This window comes from Suncus etruscus, chromosome 15, assembly GCF_024139225.1.
Source record: "Suncus etruscus isolate mSunEtr1 chromosome 15, mSunEtr1.pri.cur, whole genome shotgun sequence".
In the NCBI taxonomy this organism is placed as follows: Eukaryota; Metazoa; Chordata; class Mammalia; order Eulipotyphla; family Soricidae; genus Suncus; species Suncus etruscus.
The window spans coordinates 4,651,186-4,677,556 of record NC_064862.1 but is presented as its reverse complement, the minus strand read 5'-3'; the positions used below and the strand labels follow the sequence as shown (position 1 = coordinate 4,677,556).

The 26,371-nt window shown below is 37.0% G+C and overlaps 1 protein-coding gene across 1 annotated transcript in view; it reads left to right on the top strand.

Annotated features, from left to right (window-relative positions):
- MAP3K5 (mitogen-activated protein kinase kinase kinase 5) overlaps positions 1-26,371 on the top strand; it is a 233,126-nt gene that overhangs the window by 166,923 nt on the left and 39,832 nt on the right. The window contains exons 15-19 of the mRNA XM_049788000.1: positions 10,531-10,664; positions 15,833-15,960; positions 17,062-17,198; positions 18,638-18,743; positions 25,577-25,734. Coding sequence (XP_049643957.1) covers positions 10,531-10,664; positions 15,833-15,960; positions 17,062-17,198; positions 18,638-18,743; positions 25,577-25,734 — 663 coding nt within the window. The remainder of the gene's footprint in view (positions 1-10,530; positions 10,665-15,832; positions 15,961-17,061; positions 17,199-18,637; positions 18,744-25,576; positions 25,735-26,371) is intronic.

Below are 26,371 nucleotides of genomic sequence, written 5' to 3'. Positions count from 1 at the left end.
AACATCTTGATTATATACATGATTGTGTTTGGGTTTCAGTCATGTAAAGAACACCACCCATCACCAGTGCAACATTCCCATCACCAATGTCCCAAATCTCCCTCCTCCCCACCCGACCCCCGCCTGTACTCTAGACAGGCTCTCCATTTCCCTCATACATTCTCATTATTAGGACAGTTCAAAATGTAGTTATTTCTCTAACTAAACTCATAACCCTTTGTGGTGAGCTTCCTGAGGTGAGCTGGAACTTCCAACTCTTTTCTCTTTTGTGTCTGAAAATTATTATTGCAAGAATGTCTTTCATTTTTCTTAAAACCCATAGATGAGTGGGACCAATCTGCGTTTTTCTCTCTCTCTATGACTTATTTCACTCAGCATAATAGATTCCGTGTACATCCATGTATAGGAAAATTTCATGACTTCATCTCTCCTGACAGCTGCATAATATTCCATTGTGTATATGTACCACAGTTTCTTTAGCCATTCGTCTGTTGGAGGGCATCTTGGTTGTTTCCAGAGTCTTGCTATGGTAAATAGTGCTGCAATGAATATAGGTGTAAGGAAGAAATTTTTGTATTGTATTTTTGTATTCCTAGGGTATATTCCTAGGAGTGGTATAGCTGGATCATATGGGAGCTCGATTTCCAGTTTTTGGAGGAATCTCCATATCGCTTTCCATAAAGGTTGAACTAGACAGCATTCCCACCAGCAGTGGATAAAAGTTCCTTTCTCTCCACATCCCCGCCAACACTGTTTATTCTCATTCTTTGTGATGTGTGCCATTCTCTGTGGTGTGAGGTGGTACCTCATAGTTGTTTTGATTTGCATCTCCCTGATGATTAGTGATGTGGAACATTTTTTCATGTGTCTTTTGGCCATTTGTATTTCTTCTTTGTCAAAGTATCTGTTCATTTCTTTTCCCCATTTTTTGATGGGATTAGATGTTTTTTTTCTTGTAAAGTTCTGTCAGTACCCTGACAGAATCAAGATAATATGAAAATAGAAATCAGAAAACTCCAAACTGAAATAAGAGGACTGAAAAACGTGGTAAGCAAAATGAAAACCTGAAAGGAAATCCTTTACAACAGAGTAACAGCATCTGAGGACCAAATCATTGAGTTGTAAGAGGAGATGCATAACAATTCCATACAACAAAAGAGAATGAAAAGAGCCTTAAAACAAATGAACAGACAGTGGAAAAAAAATCCTCAAGAATGTGAACAAATGAAAATAGAAGTCTTTGATAAATCATTGGAGTCCCAGAGACCCAGGAAGAAAATCCTCAGGAAGAATTAACAGTAAAGGAAATCATTGCAGAAAAGCTCCCAAAGCTAAATACTATATGCATCCAAATCCTGCATGCCAGGAGACTACCAGCTAAAAGTGATCCAAAGAAAAGCACCCCAAGACACATCCTAGTCACAATGATGAATCCCACAAATAGGGATAGAATCAAAAAGGGAAATTACATTCAAAGGAACATCCTTAAGATTTATAGAAGACCTGTCATAAGAAATCCTCAAGGCCAGTAGGCAGTGGTGCGATATAGTGACCAAACTCAATAAAATGAATGCTTCACCTAGAATACTGCACCCAGTCAGATTCACTTTCAGGTTTGAAGTAAGTATACATAGCTTTGTGGATAAGCAACAGCTCACAAACTTTACAGACTCAAAACCACCCTTATAAGATAAACTGAAAGGTTTACTTTAAGACAAGACATACCAAACTCCTACACAAAGATGACATGGAGAAGCAGAAACACTCCCAAATAGTTTTATGAAACTAATATTATCCTGATACCAGAACTAGACATATTCTACAAAAAAAAAGAAAACTATAGGCCAATATCCCTAGGGAACACAGATGCAAAGATCCTCAACAAAATCCTGGCAAATAGAATCCAATGCCTCATCAAGTGCCATCTAGTCCAGCCTTTATAGAAAACAATATGGAGTTTCCTCAAATAACTGAAAATTGAGCTCCCATATGATCCAGCTATACCATTCAAGGAATATACCCTAGGAACACAAAAATACAATACAAAAATCCCTTCCTCACACCTATATTCATTGCAGTGCTATTTACAATAGCCAGAATCTGGAAACAACCTAGATGCCTGACAACAGATGAGTGGCTAAAGAAACTGTGGTACATATACACAATAGACTACTATATAGCTGTCAGGAAAAATGAAGTCATGACATTTTTCTATACATTTATGGAAACTATTATGCTGAGTGAAATAAGTTAGAGGGAGAGAGATAGACACAAAATAGTCTCACTCATCTATGGAATTTAAGAAAAACAAAAGACATTATTGTAATAATACCCAGAAACAATTGAGTTGAGGGCTGGAAAGACTGCCCATTTGGTAGGAAACTTCAGTTAGAGGAATAACTATACTAACAACAATCGTGACAATGGTAGTGAGTGAGAGAAATAGAATGTCTGTTTCAAATACAGGCAAGGAGTGGGGGAGGAATAAAATGGTGGCATTCGTGGTAGGAATGTTGCACTGGTAAAGGGGGTGTCCTTTTTATAACTGAAACCCAACTACAAATAAGTTTGTAATCAATGCTTAAATAAAGATATTAATTTAAAAAAAGTTTCTCATCTGTGACAGATAGCTTCTGAAATATTCCCAAATTGACTCAATTCAAGCATGCTTGTTTTGTGTTTTGACTGTTTTCCACATTATTTCTGTTTATTACTAAATATTACTGATATGTGTATGCTTTTTGTGGATGGTTTAATTTTAATAGTCTTAATGTTCTGAACATTAATGGTTGATACAGTGCTCTTCTTTTATTTTATTTTATTTTATTTTTGTCTTTGGGGCCACACCTAGTGATGCTCAGGGGTTAACTCCTGGCTATGTGCTCAGAAATAGCTCCTGGCTTGGGGAACCATATGGATGCCTGGGATTGAACCAGGTCCATCCTGGGTCAGCTGCGTGCAATAGCATACAGTGCTCTTTTTGACTATGAATGTGATGAGATTTATCTTGGATCTCCCTTTTTTGACTTCCTAACTATTAAATGTCACTTTAGAGCCAGAGTACTTAAACTGTGAGTTATTAAATAATTTTGACTTACTTACTGTGGATAATTAAATTTAGGATAACTGTTATATACAAAATTGCATGTCTATATACTTTAAACTTTCTAGATTTAAATTAGTTTTTTTCAATTCTTCTAAATATTTTATTTATTAATATTTTATTTTTGGTTTGGGGGACAAACCTGACGGTGCTCAGAGGTTACTCCTGGCTCTGTGCTCAGAAATAGCTCCTGGCAGGCTTAGGGAACCATGGGATGGTGGGGATTGAACCTGGGCAGGCCCCAGTTGGTCACATGCAAGTCAAATCCCCTACCACTGTGCTATCGCTCTGGCCCCAAGTCTTCTAAATATTTTAATGCATTCTTTAGTTTCAGTATCACAACTGAACTTGAACATCAGCCTGTCATAAAATTAGTTCCTCTCTGTCATCCTTTTCAGTATAAAGAATTCCTTTGAGATTTTCTTTTATGATGATTAATATTTGTGCTAACAGAGCCTGATCTTAACCTCAATTAGAGATAGAATTAAAATACTTTTTATATCTATATCAATTATTCCTGAAGTGTTTGGTTTGCTCAAGGCAAAACAAAGTTGATTTGTTAGAAAGGTCAGGTATTCTTTATTTCTAATTTTTTTTATGGCAGTATCAAAATTGAGTAAATGATGAGCAATGTGTTCCTTGTGCCTCAAAGCCAGTTCTTAGAATTGCTGGCATTTGAAAATTTTTATCATAAAACCAAGATATACACTAGGAAATTTTTGAGAATCTGCTTCTGCTCCCAGAACATGCCTGAGGTAGACATTCTCATCAGGGATTCTCGTTAATGAATCTCCTGCTTGACAATCTGCAGTTTCTTCAAAATTCCCAAAGCTTTGTTTCTCACCTTCCACACTGAAGTCCTACTGTCCATCTATTGCTGTTGTAATGGCTAGGGCACACACATGCTTGGCTGTAGTACCTTAAGTTGTGGCACTCGCTGTGGGTTACATATAAGGCTGCAATGCTTGCATACTAAGCCCCAGTGCTCTCTTAGGATTATCCTCCTTCTTTAGTTATGGTTTATGTACAACTTGCTTGTTGAGGATCACTATCACTGCCACAATCTAGTAAGTCCAGTCAGTAGGCCTGCTGAGAAGTCAGAAGCCATTCCTCAGCGTAGTTGCCTGCCCAAGACTTTTGATAGTGAGGGTGATATTTCTCATACTTAGTTACAAACATTTATTTGGCCTAAATATAATCTCCCTTTCGCTGTATTGAATATGTATATTTGAGCATTTACTTCTAAAGGATTTATAGAGGCAAATATAGCCTTAATTAAACTTATCTTTATCTGGAAAACTCAGCACCAAAATACTTAAAAAAAACTTTATTTTTCATTATCTTTTAATATGCCCTCCAGGTTTTAACAAGAAAGGAATGTTTTGCTTTGGGACATCTCTAATGGACTTTGAGTGACTTGCTAATTAATTAATTTTGCCTCAGAATTAACATCCAAAAAGTTTGACTAGGAAACAGCATCAGGCTGTTGAGAAAAACTTTTACCAGGTATAGAATTGCATCTCTTTCAGATACGATGTCTCTTTTATTTGCCCCTAAAATAGAAACCTCTTTCCTTAGAAAAGGAAATTTGATAGGAAAACCCAGTTCCTTGCAAAATCCCCTAAACTACATCAGAATTGACACCCAGGGCCTAGCAGGACAGGAACTGCTTTGAGATGTTAAAAATTTACCTTCTTTTTAACTCTGGACTCTTACTTGAAAATTATCTATTCTGGGGCCAGAACAGTAAGGCATCTGCCTTGCTGGGTGCTAACCTAGGACGATCCCCCGGAGTCCCATATGGTCCCCCAAGCCAGGAGTGATTTTTGAGTGCATAGTCAGGAGTAACCCCTTAGTGTCACCGGGTATGGCCAAAAGAAAAAAAAAAAAGAAAGAAAAGAAAAGTATTCATCAGGTCTTCATACCACCTAGAATAATGTGAATTGTTTAGTAGATCAAATTATGTATACTGATAAATCTTCCTCTAACAAGAAAGATACGTTATAATTTGCAAAGAAACAATACCATAGGGGGAAAAAAACTGTGGCTGTCAAAATTCCTCATATATACCCCCAATTATTATCATTAAATCAGGATATTTGTTCTCCTTGTTACTTTCTTTATATTTTGCCATTTGTGCACCCACTTTCCTAGAGAGAATTCAAAGAAGTTCTCTAACATAATTGGACCAATTTAGCCACAGCAGCTCTGCATTAATTATAATATGTACCAGAAATGTTTTCCTTGCTCATACACACGCTCACTAACAGTCTCAGGTTCTTGCCATATGCTTTTAACTATAATGATCTAGAGTGGTCTCACATATCTGTCTATTGAATGGCTGGAAATTGCTTGTACCATCAGTCCCAGAAAAACTGCCATGATGTGCTTAGTACATGGTACCAAGGATTGAATTTACAACCTTACACTAGCAAGGTAGGCATTCTAAACTGCTGTGTTGTTCCACTGGACCCACATATGTTTTTAACCATCTTTTTATTTTATTTAGGTTTTGGGGCCACAGCCAGTGGCACTCAGGGGTTACTCCTTGTTCTGCACTCAGAAATCAATTCTGGCAGCTTGGGGAACAATATGGGATGCTAGGGATCAAACCTGGGTTCGCCATGTGCAAGGCAAATATCCTACCACTGTGCTTTCGCTCCAGCCACTAATGTTTTGAACTTTCTGTTGAAACTGACTTTTTCTTTCCATCCTATAGTTCAACAGTACCAAAATATTTTCTATTTTCTCTATAGCTAAGTTCTCCTGCCTCTCTGGATTTTAAACATAGATGCTTAATTCTGCATGCTTTTTCTGCTCTCACACTGATTGATGTTAATTTTTATGCACTCTTTAGTATTCACTGTACATGGTTTTTTTCCATTCATTACATTTTTCTCTGTTCTTACTGCTTTCTCCCTCCCCATTCTTCTGCCAAGCTCTTCTTGTTTCCTTCTAATACAGTAGTCTAGTTCATAGTTAACATTCCAAACCAGGAATTTGTCTCTGTTCCACTTTGAATCATATGTCTCATATGGTGCCATCTCCTCATGCAGAAGAAAGGCAATCAGATTTTTTGGGAAGATAGGAAGACACAAAACATTCTTATTTAGATAACATCTCAAACTGGGAAATAGAGGTAGAAAATAAATTGGAGGGACAGAGTAGATACTGGAATTCAGTTGGCTTGCAGTCTTTGAAATCAACACAAAGTCATTGAAACCATAATTACCACAATCAACATGAATCCAAACCATTATCAACCCATTTTATTTTCATCTATCCTTATTAAAAAAAAAGATCCAAATTACTATAGTCCATTTTTTCTCAGTATGAAATGCATTGTCTCCTTTTTCACTCCTCTCAAACATTTTCATCTTTCCCCCATCCTCTCTTCATTTCTCTTTCTATCTTTCCCTTTCCCCTCTGTTTTTCATATATGTGAGTGTATGTGTATTATATATTACATATACATATATGTATATAATACATAGAGAGAGTCTACCTAACATTGTGAGCTGAAGGAGTGTGGATTGTCCACAATTGAACTCAATGTCTTGCCCATGAGATATACCACTTGAGCCATCTCCCAACTCCTGTTTTTATATGCATTTGTACATGTTTTTCTGGCAGGGAGGGCACATACCTGGTGAAACCCAGGGTTTACTCCTGTCTCTGCACTAGGGGATTGTTCCTGGTATGCTCCAGGAACTATAAGAGTGCCAGGGATTAATCCCAGGTCAGTTGCATATAAGACAAGTGCTCGATCTTCTATATTATTGCTCCAACCTCTTATTTTTATCCAAATGGACCATTAACACAAGCACTAGTAATCATTGCAGTTAATTCAATGGATTTGTTTATATACTGTTTTTATGAACATAAACATTTATCCTTTGTGGGAATGAGTGGGAACAGGCAACATAAAAAGAGCATTATGAAATGGTGAAATACTATACTATTAAGTTGTTTGAAACAGTAAACAATTAATTTAAAATCAATTTGATCAACCAAAGGTCATTACTAGCACTCTATTTTATTTTGCCTTTCAAATTCAATTTTGCATAGATTTGGATTGGAACACTGTTAGCCCATCCTCCATTCTTCCTGTAACCTTACCTGCTAATAAGACCTGCCCATTTCTGGGAGGGGTCTTTGGTGGGTAATAAAAGGTTTTGCCTGAAGGACAGTAAGGAATTTGGAGGACATGGAGGATGGATTGAGAGAGAAAGCAGCAGGAGGAGTGATGGCTGAAAGACAAGGAATAATGCAGGGCTGAATAGGGATCTAGCGTAAAAGGTTATGATAGGTCACACACATATTGGCCAGGACATGAATAGAGCTGATGTTTCCTGAAACCTGTCTGTGGACTATTTTCCTCGCTGCTATCCTGAAGCTGCAGACTTCTGGAGGGGATTGGAGCGGATTGGAGACACGTGGATTGGAGCTGGAGGGGATTGGAGACACGTGATCTGGGCTGGAGGAGAAAGGCCTCTCATCCCTTCATCACCATCTACCACCATCCAGCCCCATCCAAGGGCTGCGATTCTATAGAACACCTCATTATTGCTTTAACTGAGAAAATCCATTACAATATTCTATGGTATAAGTACTATCATTTCTCTGGGAAGGAAAACTATTATTTCTATGTTAACTCATATTTAATGTTAAAGGCCTACAAATTAAATGGCACAGTTTAACAGAAGAAAAAAATGTTTATTTTTGTATGTGGGAGTAAATCAAAAGGTGGCTGTAGTCAAACACCAGAGTTAAGAGTTTTTCTTAAATCTTCAGTAGACTTCCAAGAAAAGCAAACTGCAAAATTAATGAGACAAGTGAAATGTATGGAATGATTCTCAAGTCTTTTATATTATTTCTTTATCATATAGTTACAAGTGATTGTAACATGTCAGAGGGGGTTATTGCTGCTGTGTTTTCTTAATACATAAGTCAGGAATAAAAGATGAAATAATGTTTCAAAATCATTAAATAATCCTTATGTGAATGAGTGGATCCAAGTTGGTCCTTTCAATTCATTCAACAAATGTTTATTGGCTACCTACTGGGCAATATTTATTTTAGGTACTATGGATACTGAGAGAAAAATTCCTACCTTTAACTTATATTCTAGAGAGAGTATAAAATGACCCATATAGGTAAACTGTATTGTATGTTTCATAATATCTAGTATTAGGGGAAAAGAATGAAGCAGCAAGAGGCTTATTGAGAAAGTGAAATTTTTGTTAAGATTTGACAGTAGATCTATCAACTAGGCATTTATAGTTAGAGCATTTTCAGCATTGTGTTAAAGCTGTGTGATAAAAAGTGTTTTAATGTTTTTAGCATTATGTATTAATAAGCAATACATATACTGAAAATTAACAAAATACTATTTGAGTCGAGGTGAATACTCTCCTGATGTGATGAAATATCAGGAGAAAGTACCTGACTTTTAAAAAGGTGGTGACTTCACTATGGGTTTCTTGACAGTACAAGACAAAGTAAATTAACACTTTGAGGTTTGGCCTTGTCAATATTGTCATTCTACATTCATTCTCTTCTCTGCACCAGGGTAGACTGTTCTGGAATATTAACAATAGAGGGACGATTCTAGAAGCATTTTCAACATTGCTTCAAAATGCAGTTGTTTCCCTTAGTAACAACATGACTTGCCACCCTATTGCCATAGAGATAGAATGCAAAAATATATAAGCAGGGAAATCTTACCTTTTATTTTTTAGAACACTCCACCCACCACTACCCTGCCTTCTCCATGTCTGTTATTTAACAAATCCTACCTTCTCTTGGCCCCTTTGTCCAGCTTTGTTCAAATTTTTCTATCACATAGATTATTTTCTCTCTCTCTCTCTCTCCTCTCTCTCTCTCCTCTCTCTCTCTCTCTCTCTCTCCTCTCTCTCTCTCTCTCTCTCTCCTCTCTCTCTCTCTCTCTCTCTCTCTCTCTCTCTCTCTCTCTCTCTCTCTCTCTCTCTCTCTCTCTCTCTCTCTCTCTCTCTCTCTCTCTCTCTCCTTTCTCTCTCAGTAGTCAAGTTTCCTAAATGTGCCCGGCCCATTTGTATTCCTATTTTGTAAGAATATAATGGAGAGATAAAAATTAAGTAGCTTTTATATATAAGAATTATTTCAGTCATGTTGGTTTTTATTAAAAGTCCTTTTAATTTAATTTTACTATGATTATTTTATTCATTAGGATTCATATTTATACCTAATAAATAATCCCTTAAAATAGAAATAATCTGGGGCCCGGAGAGATAGCACAGCGGCATTTGCCTTGCAAGCAGCCAATCCAGGACCAAAGGTGGTTGGTTCAAATCCCTGTGTCCCATATGGTCCCCCGTGCCTGCCAGAAGCTATTTCTGAGCAGACAGCCAGGAGTAATCCCTGAGCATCACCGGGTGTGGCCCCCCCAAAAAAATAGAAATAATCTTTTGATGCTTTATATTTTTAAGTAAAGCTAAAATTTAAGCTTCATCAAGTCTTATGTATTTTTTTATTATATTACACAAATATCTTTGTGGCAAAACTTTTTCAACAAAGAGTAAATTTTATTCGGTGTTCGAATGTTTTACCTCAGCACCAGATTTTTAAAAAGGTTTTCAAGATGTTTTCTATAGTTGGGTTAATTAATCAAATAACCACTGAAACTTATAAGCTAGAAAGTGCTAAAAGTAAGGATAACATGCTTAAGGATACAATCTGATCTTTTAGAGAACTGAGTCCATTTTGGACTGAAATCTGGACAAGAGAAGGCTGATAAAACACATATGACAGAAAGGAGAGATGACTTGGAAAGCACATCAGAAACAGAATCTCTTCTAATTTTTGAGGACCAGATGGAAAGTTTAGGAAATCTTTTTAGACTTTGGTCTAAAAGATAAAGTAAAATCTCATAGCATGCAAAAAGACAAAATTAGGGGCCGGAGCATGGCAGAGCAATAGGGCATTTGCCTTGCACACAGCTAGCTGACCCAGGACGGACTGTAGTTCTATCCCCCAGCATCCCATATGTTCTCCCAAGCCAGGAGTGACCCCTGAGCATCACCGGGTGTGGCCGAAAATCCAAAACAAAAGAAAATGGTTATTTAGGTATATTCAGCATTTGAAGATATTTATACTTATCTTTAGGGTCAATAAAAACAGTACTAGATAAAAGAATCCTAAAAGACTTCTGGGGAAGCTCTTCTATAGATTTAATCACTCTATTTGTGACAGTTGTGAAAACTTGAATACACAACCTTATTTATGTTGAGAGTATTTTTTTATTCTTGAAGAGACTTCTTAGAACTTCATTTTATTGGTTCACTTGTGAAAGCCATTTCATAAAATCAGAAAATAAATAAATAACATGTTTGAAATGTAGAGTACAATTAATATTGCTATCTTTTCTTCCTTTTTTTTTCTATTTTCAGTATGACTACGAATACGATGAAAATGGTGACAGAGTTGTTTTAGGAAAAGGCACTTATGGAATTGTCTATGCTGGTCGAGACTTGAGCAACCAAGTTAGAATTGCTATTAAAGAAATTCCCGAGAGAGACAGCAGGTCAGTTATTGCAGCTAGCAAATGCCATTTTCTACAGTTTCTATTTTAATCATTAATAGCATTTTAGAAAGTATTTTGATGTTCTCCTTAGTGAAATTGTCTGAAACTTAATCTGAAACACATTTGCAACTTTTTCACTTAATGAAAACTTTGCTCATTACCTTCCTTTAGGGTTTCACTGTTTCATTATTCAGGGATTCACATACAGATTCCATTGAGGAAATACAGCACCTCTGAAGAAACAGGAAATTTTTAGTAGAAAAGATAATGGTTCTCTGTGTATTGGATTCAGCTTATATCAACTATGCTAGTTGGGGAATAGATTGCCATAAATTATATGAACTAAAATATCCAGTTTCCATTATAATATGTAACAAGCTTGGAAGTGATTATTTTATTATAACTGCTAAAAATATGAACAAAGAGAAAACAGTAGCTCTTTTGGATCTATAGAAATTAGGTACAGGATCATATTCCCAAATAAATTGCCTTACAATTGTTAAGACAGATAACAGAATATCCTCAAACTTTTCTAATTTTTATCTCCAGGAGCAATTTTCAATTTATCACAGTGAATATGGGAAGGTTAAAAATTTCACATATAAAAATTAAAATCATATGATCGTATCAACAGATGCAAGATAAAGCATTTGACAATGACAAGCATCTGTAAAATCATCCCACATGCCATATTTCCAACCTCAGGTGAATGAGTCTGAATCAGGTTTACTCATGAAATAATTTAAACCAGGCTGAGGGTGAAACATGTGTAGTCTGGCAATCTTCTACCTCGTATGGAGCACCACATGCCTGCTAGAACTGCCATTTTTATTGAATCCAGAGACCACTCTTGGGTGGGGCAGTAAGGGCAGATAGCTCAGGCTATTTGGAGCCAGTCCCACCCAGGTTTACAAGTAAGACAATCTCTGTTTTGAGGCAAATCCACGTTGTAAACAAACATACAAAGAAGGGATTATCTTTATTTTAGGTAAAATAAGGTGTAACCTAACAAGCACCCATCTATGATTGAATAAGAGCCTTTCAACAAAATGGGAATTGAGGCATCTTTTCACAATATAGTCAAGGCCATTTACCATTGCCCACAGCAATTATATTCAATAAGGAATAGCAAAAGTTATTAATATATTAATAAAATTAAAACATTTAAAAAGCTTTAATACCTGGCACAAGACAGAGACACCTCACCTGTAAAAAAAAAAAATGGGGAGAAAAATGAATAGACATTTCCTCAAAAAAGAAATATGAAGAAGATAGCCAAAAGGTACATGAAAAAATGTTCCACATCACTAATCATCAGGACATGCAAATCAAAACAACAATGAAATACCATCTCACACTACAGTGACAGGTACACATCAAAAAGACCAAGAACAACCAGTGCTGGCACATATGTGAGGGGAAAGTAACTTTCATTCGTTGCTGATGGAAATATAGACTTATCCACCTTTTTTTTAAAAAACAATATGAATATTCCTCAAAAATCTGGAAATTGAGCATTACTACTCTTAGGAATAAAGAAAATACCACAAGTTATTAAGAAAAATGAAGTCATAAATTTTTTTATACATGAATGTATATGAAAGTGTTATGCTGAGTGAAATGAGTCTGAGGAAGGGGTTAGATATAGAATAATTCCACTCATTGTGGGATAGTGGGATGGGATATAAGAAAAATAAAAAGCTAGTATGGCAAGCATATCCAGAGACAAAGAGATGATGCCAGACTCCTCACTATGGTTGGAAGCTTGCCACAGTTAGGACAGAGACGAGTCCACAATGACAACAATTGTTTGAGTTTGTCACTCTGGACAAGAACTGAGTGCTAGAAGAGGATAAAGTGATCTTCATGGTATCCCATCAGTAATAATAGTGAAATAAGAGTGTCAAATAGGAAAGAAAAGAGGCAGGGAGAGAGGGAATTAAAATGCCTGCCCCAGAGGCAGGCAGGGGAAATAGGAGAAAAACTGAAATCATTGGCAGTGGGAAATGTGTGCTGGTGAAGGGTAGTGTCTTTCTATGCCTGAAACACAATCATGAACAATTTTGTAACAATGGTGCTTAAATAAAATAATTATTTTTAAAAATTTCATATGTGAGAAAATGCTAGAGCATTTTAAAGTCTTTCCTCAAGAAAAGCTGTTTTTTTCATGTTAGTAGTAAGGTGTAGTAATTAAACAAGCCATTATGTTAACACTATTATAAATATATCATCTAATCTACAATAAAATTAATTAAAATAATTCAGCATGGGGAAAAAGTCCAATATTTTTTCCTTTTATGATTTTTGGGCCACACTTGACAGTGCTTCAGGAAAGCTTGCTTCTGGATCTGTACTCAGGGATCACTTCTTTCAAGACTCAGGTACCATGTGGGATTGCAGGATTCAACCCAGGTCAGCCACGTGCAAGTCAAATGCCTCCTCTAGCCCTGAAAGAAAAACTATTTTTTACAGAACCTGAGCGATGGTGTTTTCTCTGAGTCTACATCATTCAAAGGAAGGAGACACCCAAATCCAGTATTATGTAGATATTCTCTTTTACAATGGTTGGGAGGAATAAAGATGCATTATTTGTGAATTCAAAATTCAGTGACATAGGTTTATTGCCCAACTGTACCCTATTCACATTCTTTTTTTTTTTTTTTTGTTTTTGGGTCACACCCGGCGGTGCTCAGGGGTTACTCCTGACTGTCTGCTCAGTAACTCCTGGCAGGCACGGGGGACGGGATTCGAACCAACCACCTTTGGTCCTGGATCGGCTGCTTGCAAGGCAAACACCGCTGTGCTATCTCTCCGGGCCCTATTCACATTCTTGTCTTTATATCACTGAAGGCTTTTTCTGGAGTTCCTTCTTATATAATACATCTCATTTGGCTTTTAAATAAAAATGTCAAGACAACATGAAAGACAAAAATCATGCTTTGAAGAGACACAACAAATACCAGAATCAGATTCAGAAAATGGGAGGAATGATGAAATTATGGAGTTATGGACTATGAATTTAAAACTACTATGAATACTATGCTAGTAGAAGGGGTAAAATGAATGGTATGTAAAAAAGGCTTGAAATATAATTTAAATGTTATATTCAATAATATATTGAAGATATAATTTTATCTTAGATAAAATGCTAAGAATCAAAAAGGAGTCCAGGGACCAGAGAGATAGCATAGAGGTAGGGCATTTGCTTTGCATGCAGAAGGATGGTGGTTCGAATCCTGGCACCCCATAGGGTCCCCTGAGCCTGCCAGGAGCAATTTCTGAGTGTAGAGCCAGGAGTAACCCCTGTGTGCTGCCAGGTGTGACCCAGAAAAACAAAACAAACAAAAGGAGTCCAAGAGATCACAAACATTCTAACAAATGAAAAATGTCTTTCATAGTTTGAACGTTCAATCTCTGAGTTCAAGGATTTCTCAATTGAAACTTTAGAAAAGAAAAGGTGAGGCTGAAGCTATAGCACAGTGGTAAGGCATTTGCCTTGCATACTGCAGTCCCAGGATGGACCTGGGTTCGAACCTGGCATCCCATAGGGTCCCCTGAGCCTGAGGAGTGATTTATGAGCACCAAGCCAGGAGTAACCTCTGAGTGCCACCACCAGTTGTGGCCCAATCCCTCCCACCCAAAAAAGAAAGAAACAAATAAGAAAGAAAGGCAAAGAGCAAAGAAAAAGGAAAAAATGAATTACAAGAACTGTTGGAAAATTACAGAAGAATAATACACATAATGAGAGTTTTTGCCAGAAGAAAGCAGAGAACCAATGAAATAATTGAAGAGACAGAGGCAGAGGCAGAGCAGCCACCCAGCTTCCCCTTTGCATTTGGGACCTTGAATCGCAGGTGGGTGTGACCCTGCCCAGAGGGACGAAACCAGAGGAGCCTCGTCAATGAAGCAGTTGTCCAGTCAGTGAACCCCAGCATGAATGTAGAAGACTATACTGTAAGAGTAACTATGGGAAACAATGCAGACCTCCACCACGCTGGTGGAGATGGTCGCTGTGATGACCCGACAAGTCTTAGCCACCTATATAGCCTCTCAGATAGTTACTTTAGAAAAGAAATATGGAGGGTGTTCAAAGAATTTAAAGAAAACATGGAACTAACTGATTGAACCACAACTAAGATTCAAGAAGACATGGAAGCAGAAATGAAAAAAATAACAGGACTGACTGAAACCCAAACACAATCATGTATGTAATTAAGGTGTTTAAATAAATTTAAAAAAATTAAAAAAAACATAACAGGACTGAAAACTTGGTAGACTAAATGAAAAACTCACTAGAAGGCCTCACCAGCATCATAAAAGTGACTGAGGATTAGGGCAATGAGCTGTATATCAACTCCATACACAGAAAAGGTCAGAAAAGAGCCTTAAAATAAGCTATAAGATGATGGGAAAAATCCTCAAAGAATGTGAACAGATGAGCATAGAACAGGACTGACTGAAACCCAAACACAATCATGTATGTAATTAAGGTGTTTAAATAAATTTAAAAAAAATTAAAAAAAAAATAACAGGACTGAAAACTTGGTAGACTAAATGAAAAACTCACTAGAAGGCCTCACCAGCATCATAAAAGTAACTGAGGATTTGGGCAATGAGCTGTATATCAACTCCATACACAGAAAAGGTCAGAAAAGAGCCTTAAAATAAGCTATCAGATGATGGGAAAAATCCTCAAAGAATGTGAACAGATGAGCATAGAAGTCTGAGATAAGCTAAAAAAACATGGTAAGAATTATTGGAGTACAGAGGCTCAGGAAGAAAATCCCATGAAGAATCAACAGTCAGGCACATCATTGGAAGGAAGTGCTCAGAGCTGAAGAGTACATGCAACAACATCCTAGATGCCCGAAGAGTACCAGCTAAAAGTGTGAATCCATTTTTCCGTACATTCAGCATATTAATTGTATTTTTAATAAATTGTGAAAAAAATGAGTTAATATTTAATAAAATATTTGAACATTGTCTTGTGCATTTTGTTTCAGATCTGCTACAACTACAACTTCTTAGAACTTATGTTTGAAGAAATAAAGGTCTATTAGATAGTCAAATTATTTGTAGATAGGTATATTTTAGATTTATTATTGTCCTACATAATGTTGTAAAGTTTGGATGCATAATTAACTCCCCAACACTCACCTATTATTTAGATATTCCCAGCCTCTACATGAAGAAATAGCATTGCATAAGCATCTGAAGCACAAAAATATTGTCCAGTATCTGGGCTCTTTCAGTGAAAATGGTTTCATTAAAATCTTCATGGAGCAGGTCCCAGGAGGTAAGATATATTCTTCTTTCGAATGTATAAATTTCTAGAACCTTTAAGAAATATAAACTTAAGTAGGACTTATGGTTTACTGGTCTTGTCTTAACATGTCTATCAGACATGTGATAGTAACTAACTTGAAGTTTATTGAAGATAATAGATACAAAATATTTTAGTATTCTTAAAAAAATGAAAATTGTTCCCTTCCCCACTTAACTCGTTTCAGCTAGCCAAATAATCAGTTTAATGTCAGATGACTAGAAGAATAAAGCTGATGTAAATACCTACATAGTTTGGAAGATTCTGAGAAAAATTAAGCAAATTGAGGGTCGACATGCCGTTCTGGACTGCGTGGGGCCGTGGGGGGAAAGCAGCAACTGGGACTTCCAAGACAATACAGCTGATTCTCAAAATATGAAAGATCTTAGTGATCCCTCTTTGGCCATAAATTGTTTTCTTGGTCATGTAGAAAACGGTGGGACAAAGAGAAGTTTCAGCAAGCAGATTTTTCTGTATTTCTTTTTGTCTAGTACATATTATACTGTGTACCTCTGGCATAAGTTTCTTTTTAAGAAAAATTTTCTATTCAAATTCTTTAAGTACTTAGACAGAAAAGATTTGCCTTTTCCTATGAGTCATTTGGGTCTTACTTGCTTTTGAGAAAAGACAAACCAAAGTGTCATATTTTAGACTTATTTTCTGTTCTCCAATGTTTTCAATCATCCTGTCTCATATTGAGGCTAACCAGTATAACTTAGCCTTACATTTAACAATATTTGATATTTTTTTTAATCAAAGAGCATGGATACTTTTTTGTTCATATTGAGGCCACAAGTCTGGTACACCTTTCTATGCCACTATGAATAGCTAATAAATGCTATCTAATCTCACGTGGACAGGGCCAGAGCAGTGGTGCAGGGTGTAAGACCATGTGTTAGACTAGGACAGATTGCAGTTCGATCCCCCAGCGTCCTATATGGTCCCCCAATTCAAGAGTGATTTCTGAGCGCATAGCCAGAAGTAGCCCCTTAGCATCACCGGGTGCGGCTGAAAAACAAGAACAGATAAAAATCTCACTTGGAAATGTTATCTTCTGTTCTCCCAACTTTACAGGAAGTCTTTCTGCTCTTCTTCGTTCCAAATGGGGCCCACTGAAAGACAATGAACAAACCATTGGCTTTTATACAAAGCAAATACTGGAAGGATTAAAATATCTTCATGACAATCAGATAGTTCACCGGGATATAAAGGTAGGATGCACTAATGTTCATTGCTCATAAGTTCCTTCATGGTAGTTTTATGTGTCAGTCACATAAAATAAGAATAATTTATTATTAGTAATTACAATTAATATTATTATAATCAATATTATTAATGTATATTTAATATTAATTTTATGATGAATAAATCTTAGAAATAGTAAGAATATCTCACCCTGATGAATTTTATTGATGTTTCTTCTACTCAAGAGAATAAGTCCTTAACTAAGTCAACAAAGGTTTAATTTCTGTTCATATCTGGCACTGTTTTGGGTGTTCTCTCAGCTGCTGACACAGTGGAACAAAGGTGAACAGGACATTTCCCTGCATTTCAGGAGTTTACAGCTAGTTTATCTTTGTTCCTTAGCTGTGCTAACAAATTTAGATAGAATCCATTGATTGATGAGTTTGTTTTTGTTTTGTTTTGTTTTGTTTTGTTTTGTTTTGTTTTGTTTTTGGTTTTTGGGCCACACCCGGCGGTGCCCAGAGGTTACTCCTGGCTGTCTGCTCAGAAATAGCTCCTGGCAGGCACGGGGGACCATATGGGACACCGGGATTTGAACCAACCACCTTTGGTCCTGGATCGGCTGCTCGCAAGGCAAACACCGCTGTGCTATCTCTCCGGGCCCTGTTTTGTTTTGTTTTAAAAAAAGAACTGCCAAGGGCTGGAGTGATGGCACAGTGGTTAGGGCACTTGTCTTCATGCAGCTGATCTGCGTTTGATCCTCAGTATCCCATATAGTTCCTTGAGCATGCCAAGAGTGATTTCTGAGTGCCTCTGGGTGTGATCCAAAAACAAAAAAACAAAAGCAAGCAAACAGACAGAAAAAACAGCCAAAATTCTTCTTCTAAAATATCTTACAGAAGATACAGAAGTAAGGTCAGAGCTGTAGTGTTACTACCTTAAAGTTAATCAAAATATTCATTTGTGCTGTCCCTAGTATTCTAGGAAAGAGAGTAAAATAACAGAAGAAAATATAAAGTGACTGGGAAGTTAAATAATATCATGATTAAGCTGCTTATATACATATCATACATAGATCCCCTACTATCTATAGATCATAGTCATTAACCTATAATTAAAAAACATGCTTCACCTTGTGACCTGAACTCCAGATTGTGAGGTGATGATCTATAATACAATGTGTCTGGAATCCACAGAGATTAATCTCTTGATTGGGGGTGTTGGGGACACTCTTCTTTTTGCCATCAGTAATCTCTCCTGCCAGACTTGGAAGATACCTGGGATGGAACCTGAGACTGCAGCATTTGAAGCAATATACTGAACCTCCGAGATTACTTAATGAAGCATGTAGAACTAAGTGTCCTTGTTTGTTCAATGGATGCCTTTTCCTTGGGCTTGCACACCACCAGTACACTATATTGAAATAAAGATAACATTGTTTTCATTAAATTTTTCTGTTCCTTAGGGTGACAATGTATTGATTAACACTTACAGTGGTGTTCTAAAGATCTCAGACTTCGGAACATCAAAGAGACTTGCTGGCATAAATCCTTGTACTGAAACGTTTACAGGTATGTTTGCAATGACGACACAAATTTTGGATTAGTGAAGAAGTAATTGCTGTGTTTGAGCATTGTGTGAGAGATTGTGTTCTCACAAACATTAATATAGTCTCTTGATATTCATTAGAAAATGTTGTACAAAATTTGGTCTGGTCCTTTTCTCATTTTGTGTTATGTGACTTTCTCAGGTCTCCTACTTAATGCTCCTTCAGAATGTCTTGAACTGTAGATTTCTTTTTTTGACTTTTCTCCTGGTTGTCTAATAACTCTTTAATTCTAATAAGCCTATTTCTTGCGTTAGGGAGTAGCATACTGTGTAGTACTCAGAGATTGCTCCTAACTCTGTGCTCAAGGATCACTCCTGGCAGGCTTGGAAGACCATAGGGGATCAAACACAGATCACCTGGGTTAGCCAGGTACAAGGCAATTTCCCTATTTTCTTTCTTGGATTTCTTCAATGTTGTTCTTACTCATACCTTACTCACTCTTCATTTAGACTATACTTTTGCTCTTTCCTAATCTGTTTACTTCCTGTGGTCTATTCCCAGTTCACAACATAAAATAAAAATCATAGGATTTCAATTCAGAAAGAGAAAGAGGAAATGACTCACCAACTCAGAAAGTAGGATGAAGAAAGTGTTTGGAAATTAAGCAATCACTGGGTTGCTTCTGGAGTAAAGTTCTGAGAGAGTGAGCCAAGCTAACTTCCAAAAAGGTAACATAAGCCAAGAAAACAAAACTTCAACATTATCCAACAACAAAAGAGAGAATTATTTGAATTTCAATCTTAAGTTTGATTCCACAATCTTTTTTTTTTTCTTTAAAATATCTTAAACTTTATTTTTACAATTCTGAAATTTTTACTTTTTGGTGAGTTATTGTAAATGTTCCATTTCTGACACAAATGGTGATAGGAAGCCCAGGCACCCACAGCAAAGAGAAAAAGGAAAAAGTAGTGAATTATTTAATGCCATGCATAAAAGATAAAAATAGATTAAATACTTGGAAATAAATCCTAGAAACATAAAATACACAGTAGAAATCATAGATGACATCCTCTTGAATACTAACCACTGAGATGTCTATGGGGACTAAACTTTGATATCAAAAGGACCTAAAGGCAAATTGATTCCACATTCTTAACACTCCCTTCTGCTAGTTCTCATGAAGAGTTAAGTTCACATTTTCATTATCAGAGAGAAAGAGGGATATTTAGTTAGGAGGAAAATTATACTCTTGAGTCTAACATATGTCAAAATAACCAGATTTCCCCTTCTATAACTTCCTTTTTCTTATAACATCATTTTCTAACAGATTATGTACTTACTGTGCTTATGGTTTTGTCTATGTCTCTTAAAAAAAATTAAAGTCCATAAGTCCCAAGGATGTCTATCTTCTACCTTTATTGCTATAGTCTAAATTCCTATAACAGTGCTTGGGCTAATGTAGGCCCTTAGCATAGAGTCACATGTCACTTAAAGTCCTTTGTTGTTCATTTACAGCAAATTCATCAGTGTTCTCAATAAGATGTCTTATGTATCCTAGCTATAGAATAGGCTACTGTCAAATATATTTATGTAAAGGCAGTCTGTACTATTAAAACGAGATAGCTAGTGATTCATTTCTCAGAATATATTCTGAATATACCTAACTGTAGATATGCTTAATGAATAACATTCAAGTTTAAACTTAAGACCACTAAAAGATACTACTTCCCTAAGTTGTTGTAACAGCAAAGGAATTTGAAAATAGATTAAAGTAATTTTTTAACTTTGAAGCACAGAATTATGAAGGTTTGGCTTTAAACGTATTATTCCCACTTGTTTCCCTTAGGCTATTATTATGATTGGCTTGCATCTTCATTATATGACTATGTAAATGCCTTTCTATAAAGTATTCTGTGATATGTACTTGCGGAGTGGCAAAATAAGACATAAGCATGATTAAATTCCTTTTTAAAAAACTTGTAGCACTTGCTTTATGATACTGGTGGCAGATAGAACTCTGGAAATAGCGAATGAATTAATAATTTGGGCCCAGAGCGGTGGCGCAAGTGGTAGGGCATTTGCCTTTCATGCCCTAACTTAGGACAGGCGACAGTTTGATCCCCCCCCCACATCCATATGATTCCCCAAACCAGGAGCAATTTCTGAGCACATAACCAGGAGTAACCCCTGAGCATCACCAGGTGTGGCCCAAAAAGCCACTAAATTGTTACTAAAATGTTACTAAATTCCTTCAGTTCTCATTTATTCAATCACTATACTTTGATGAGTTATCAATTTTAACTTACAAACAACACAAAGAAGTGGGAAGCTGTAAAGGAATAGAAGTTTTAAAAGCTTTGGCCAAATGGAATGTTTTCTTTCAATAACATTGCCTATTTAAACTGAAATCAGAAATTTGTCTATGTGAACTTAAATATGAGTTACTGTCCTGCAAGGATGAGGTCTGAAGGAAAAAAATTTGGCAAGGTGAAAGGGGCCGGAGAGATAGCACAGTAGTAAGGCATTTGCCTTGCGTGCAGAATGATGGTGGTTTGAATCTCGGCATCCCATATGGTCCCCAGAGCCTGCTTGGGGTGATTTCTGAGCATAGAGCAGGGGTCTCAAACTCATGGTCCGCGTACAACATTTTGTGGCCCGCAGCCGGCCTTCAAATATCGCAGTATTCACGATTATTTGCTTACCGAATAATCGCAATAAAAATCGCATTAGTAAGGAAAAAATCACATTAAACATTCGCATACCCCAAGCAGTTCTGTTCGGTGTATGCAAATGTTTAATGTGATTTTTTGTGATTTTTTTCTTACTAATGCGATTTTTTATTGCGAATATTCGGTAAGTGAATAATCACAAATACTTTGTGCCTAGCGCAAACGTCATTTCTGCTGCTCCTGCCCACTGTCCCTTGCATTATCGGAGGCCTAAGGGAGAGAAGGGAGAGAAGTTTATTACAGAATTAGATTTTGTCATATCTTCATCATGACTTCATCAAAGCCTGCAGTGAAGAGAAAGATTGATGACAAGCACAGACAATTTCAGGAAAAGTAGGAGATGCAGTATTTCTTTGTTGAGCAAGGGGCATCCCCACATGTCTTATTTGCTCAGAGAAAGTTGCAGTGCACAAGGAATACAACTTGAAACGCCATTATTCAACTAAACATGCTGAGGAATGTGCAAAATATCAAGGAAATGAGAGAGCCAGGCGGGTTGCCAGTCTTAAAGCATGTCTAATGAGGCAACAAGATTTCTTCAAGAAAGCAACCAAAGAGAATGTTGCATCAGTCAAAGCTAGTTACATGGTTAGTGAGATGATTGCTAAGACAGGGAAACCATTCACAGAAGGACAGTTTGTTGAAAAATGCATGTTACAGGCTGCAAGTATTCTGTCTGGAAAAGAAAGGTCAGTTTAGCAAAATCAGCCTTTCTGCCAACACTGTGGCAGAGCGCATTTCTGACATGTCAAGTGACATTTATCATCAACTGTGTGAGAAAGCCAAATGTTTTGATGCATACTCAGTTGCTCTTGAGGAGTGCACAGATATAACAGACACTGTGCAGCTCACAACTTATGTTCTTGGTGTTGATTGCAATTTTGAATTGACAGAGGAGCTGCTCACAATAATTCCAATGCATGGCCAGACCACCACTAATGAGATATTTCGGCATCTGTGTGATGCCATTGAGATTGCAGGTTTGCCATGGAAGAGGTTTGTTGGAATAATAACCGATGGAGCACCATCCATGACAGGGAGGAAAAATGGACTGGTGGCACTTGTTCAAAGAAAACTTGAAGAGGAGGGTGTAGAGAAGGCCATTGCTCTTCACTGCATTATACATCAGCAGGCACTTTGCAGTAAATGCCTGCCGTGTGACAATGTGATGTCTGTTGTTGTGAAATGCATCAACTAAATCAGATCCAGGGGCTTAAAGCTTTTTTTAGAGGAAATGGAGCCAGAATATGGAGATGTGCTCTATTTCACTGAGGTACATTGACTCAGCAGGGGAAATGTCCTGAAAAGATTTTTTGAGTTGAGAGAAGAAGTGAAAGCCTTCATGGAGCAGGATGGGAATGCTGTTTCTGAGTTGAGTGATCACAAATGGCTCATGGACTTAGCTTTTCTTGTTGACATCACACATAAGCTGAATGTATTAAACAAGATATTACAAGGCCCAGGGCAGCTTATCAGTGCTGCCTTTTACAACGTGAGAGCATTCTCCACAAAACTTGTGCTATGGAAATCCCAGCTCTCTCAGACAAACGTTTGCCATTTCCCAGCATGCAAGGAACTTGTGGATGCAGACATACCATTTAGTGGTGAGAAATATGTTGATGCTATTTTTAAGCTAGAGAAGGAATTTGATCACAAATTTGCAGACTTCAAAAAGCACAGAGCCACTTTCCAAATTTGTGTGGACCCCTTTTCCTTTGATGTGCAAGATGCACCTCCTGTTTTTCAAATGGAGCTCATTGACCTGCAATGCAACTCTGATCTCAAAGCCAAGTTCAGGGATTAGTGGAAAAGCAGACATGCATGGGTAATTTTTTTTTTTTTGGTTTTTCGGGCCCCAGCTGTTTGATGCTCAGGGGTTACTCCAGGCTAAGCCCTCAGAAATTGCCCATGGCCTGGGGGGACCAAATGGGACGCCGGGGGATCGAACCGCCGTCCTTCCTTGGCTAGCGCTTGCAAGGCAGACACCTTACCTCTAGCGCCACCTCGCCGGCCCCGCATGGGCAATTTTTAAGAGAATTGCCCCCCAGCTTCTCTGAGTTTTCCCGAATGTTCAAGTGCACCATGTGCCTTTTTGGGAGCACATATTTGTGTGAAAAGTTATTCTCCACATTGAACTTCAATAAGTCAAAGGACAGGTCTAGACTTAATGATGATCATCTTCAAGCCATACTGAGGGTCTCAACTGTTTCCTCTCTAAAGCCAAATGTGGTTCAGATTTATGAGAAGAAGCGCTGTCAAGTCTCTGGCAGCAAGGAATAGGCAAAAGATGCCACCATGTTCAGATGAACTGTACATGATCTTCACTCAATGGTCTATTCATGTTCAGAAGAAATAATTAAAACTGTTAATAATGACATTTGAGAACTTTTTTGTGTGTGTGAAATCCCTTATGCGGCCCTGCCTCACCCCGACTTTGTCTCCTGTGGCTCCCAGGTAAATTGAGTTTGAGACCCCTGGCATAGACCCAGGGGTAGTCCCTGAGCAAACAAAACAAGACAAAAACAAAAAACCGAAAACAAAACAAAAGATGAAAGATGACAATACTTGAGAAAAATGATTCAGTTTTAAGTATTTTGTAAACTGTTTCATCACCTATTATAAGGGTGGATTTCATAGAAATAGTTGAGAATTTTTGTATTTGCAGTTTTCATTGATGAGTTATGTATGAAGCATAAAAACTGTTGCTTATATTTATCAAAATTTCTCTCACTTCAGTTACAAATAAAATACTCAAGTAGCTCTTTGGGAAAATGCCTCAGGATTTGAAATCATTCACTTTGGCACCTGGGATGGATTCCTGGTTGCTGATTATATCAGGAATGGGGATGGCAATAATTCACTCCTGTTATACTGTGACTCATTGCTGGGCTTTGATAAATCAGTCCAGGAATATTAGAAACTTCCAGTTTAAGCCAATTAGATCATGGCTCGAACATTTATTTGGGGTATACTAGACCAGAAGTAGAGTCAAGGATTCATGACTCCCTGTTTAATATGCTTTTTATTATCCATTCTCTTCAACTCTGATACCAGGAAGCCAATGAATCTTACCCTTTTCTATTATTATTCACTATGTAGTAAATGTCTATATTAATGGTTCACAACTTGTTAAATCTGTTATTTCATGGACTAGAGGCACATAAAATAAACCAGACTTATTTGAATACAGAATAAAGTACACAAAAAATATTGACATATTTTTAACAATGGCATTCAGAATCTTCAAGTCATCAACAATGAAAAAAAAAAGAATTAGGCTTTCTATTTGAGAGTTGAGAAATAGAGATCTTGGGAAATGGATAGACTTTTCCAGGAAATGATGGTATAATATATAATAGGCAGGTATGTATTTTAAAAACTGATCATGGATACTAATCTCTATACTAATTTCTAAACAGTTATAGTAGTTTCTTTAAGGTTTAAATGAAATCACGCCTTAACCATATTCTGTTTAAGAACTAAGAAAGTATCTATTCTTAACCTATTAATATTAGTAAGCTATTTTTAGGTCACTAATAGAAATCTCTTATAGTGACTGGTCAAAAAACATTATTAAAAACAGCTATTTTCATTTATATTAGCAATAGAGAAAACTAGGAAAACAGATGAGATATTAAGATCTAAGTTATTTTGGGGCCGGAGTGATGGCGCAGCAGTAAGGTGTTTGCCTTGCACACGGCTGACCCAGGATGGACCGAAGTTCAAACCCCTGATGTGTCTCATATGGTCCCCCAAGCCAGGAGCAATTTCTGAGCACGTGACCAAGAGTAACCCTTGAGTGTCACTGCATGTGGCCCCCCAAAATAAAAAGATCTGAAGTCACTTTTTAATTTAAGGTTTTAATTTAAAATTTTATTTGTGAGTATTTTCTGGGTACACCTGCGGGCTACTCCCAGTTCTCTTTATAGGATCATTTCTGGTGGTGCTCAGATCATGTAGTACTAAGGATCAAAATCAGACCTCCTATGTACAATGCATGTGTCCATTTAATTCTCTCCAGCCCTGAATCATGGTGGTTTGTTTTTTGTTTTATTATATAGAAAACTGTAGTAGTTATTAGTTATGTTTTCTCTCTTTAACGTAGCAGTATTTAAATTGTTTTCAGGTACACTTCAGTATATGGCACCAGAAATAATAGATAAAGGACCGAGAGGCTATGGGAAACCTGCGGACATTTGGTCTTTGGGTTGCACCATCATTGAAATGGCCACAGGAAAACCACCATTTTACGAACTTGGAGAACCACAAGCAGCTATGTTCAAGGTGGTATTGTATGTCTTAATGTCTCTGGTGACAACAGATAAAACTTCATTGCTGTGTACAAGATATTGCACATGGCACCTTTTATAAGCAAGGGAGAAGAACTCAATTAGCATACTTGGAGAACACATTGACATTTTAAGAATATTCACACCCCTCAGAGTCAGTGCCTGTGTCTCACATTAAGGATATCTTTGCTTCAGTTCCATTAGAATAGTGTAGATCCAACATCTCTTCCTCTCATACTTTTTATAGTTCTGAAAAAGTGACACAGAGCTACATGAAATATTCTTTAAGCTCTATAAGGAACAGTCTGAAAATATTCCACAGTTGGCCATGTCAGAGATTTTTATGTATAAAATCATAATTACATTTTTTAACTTTTCTGTGATAATACTTTGCAGACTTTATTTTAGTGATGTATTGCTATTTTAATACATCAGTAGTAAACGCATACTTTTCTAGCCTATTAATGTGCCCAGTAGTAATTTTTTGGTGAGTTAAAAAAGATTCTCACCTGCCAATGGTCTGATATGGAAATAGGCCTGAGAGAGCCCAAAGGGCACTTTTTTTGCAATACAAGGTCCCTGCAGTCCTTCTTGTCCCAGAGTCAAGCAGAGGAAAGTTTAATATGAAAGCA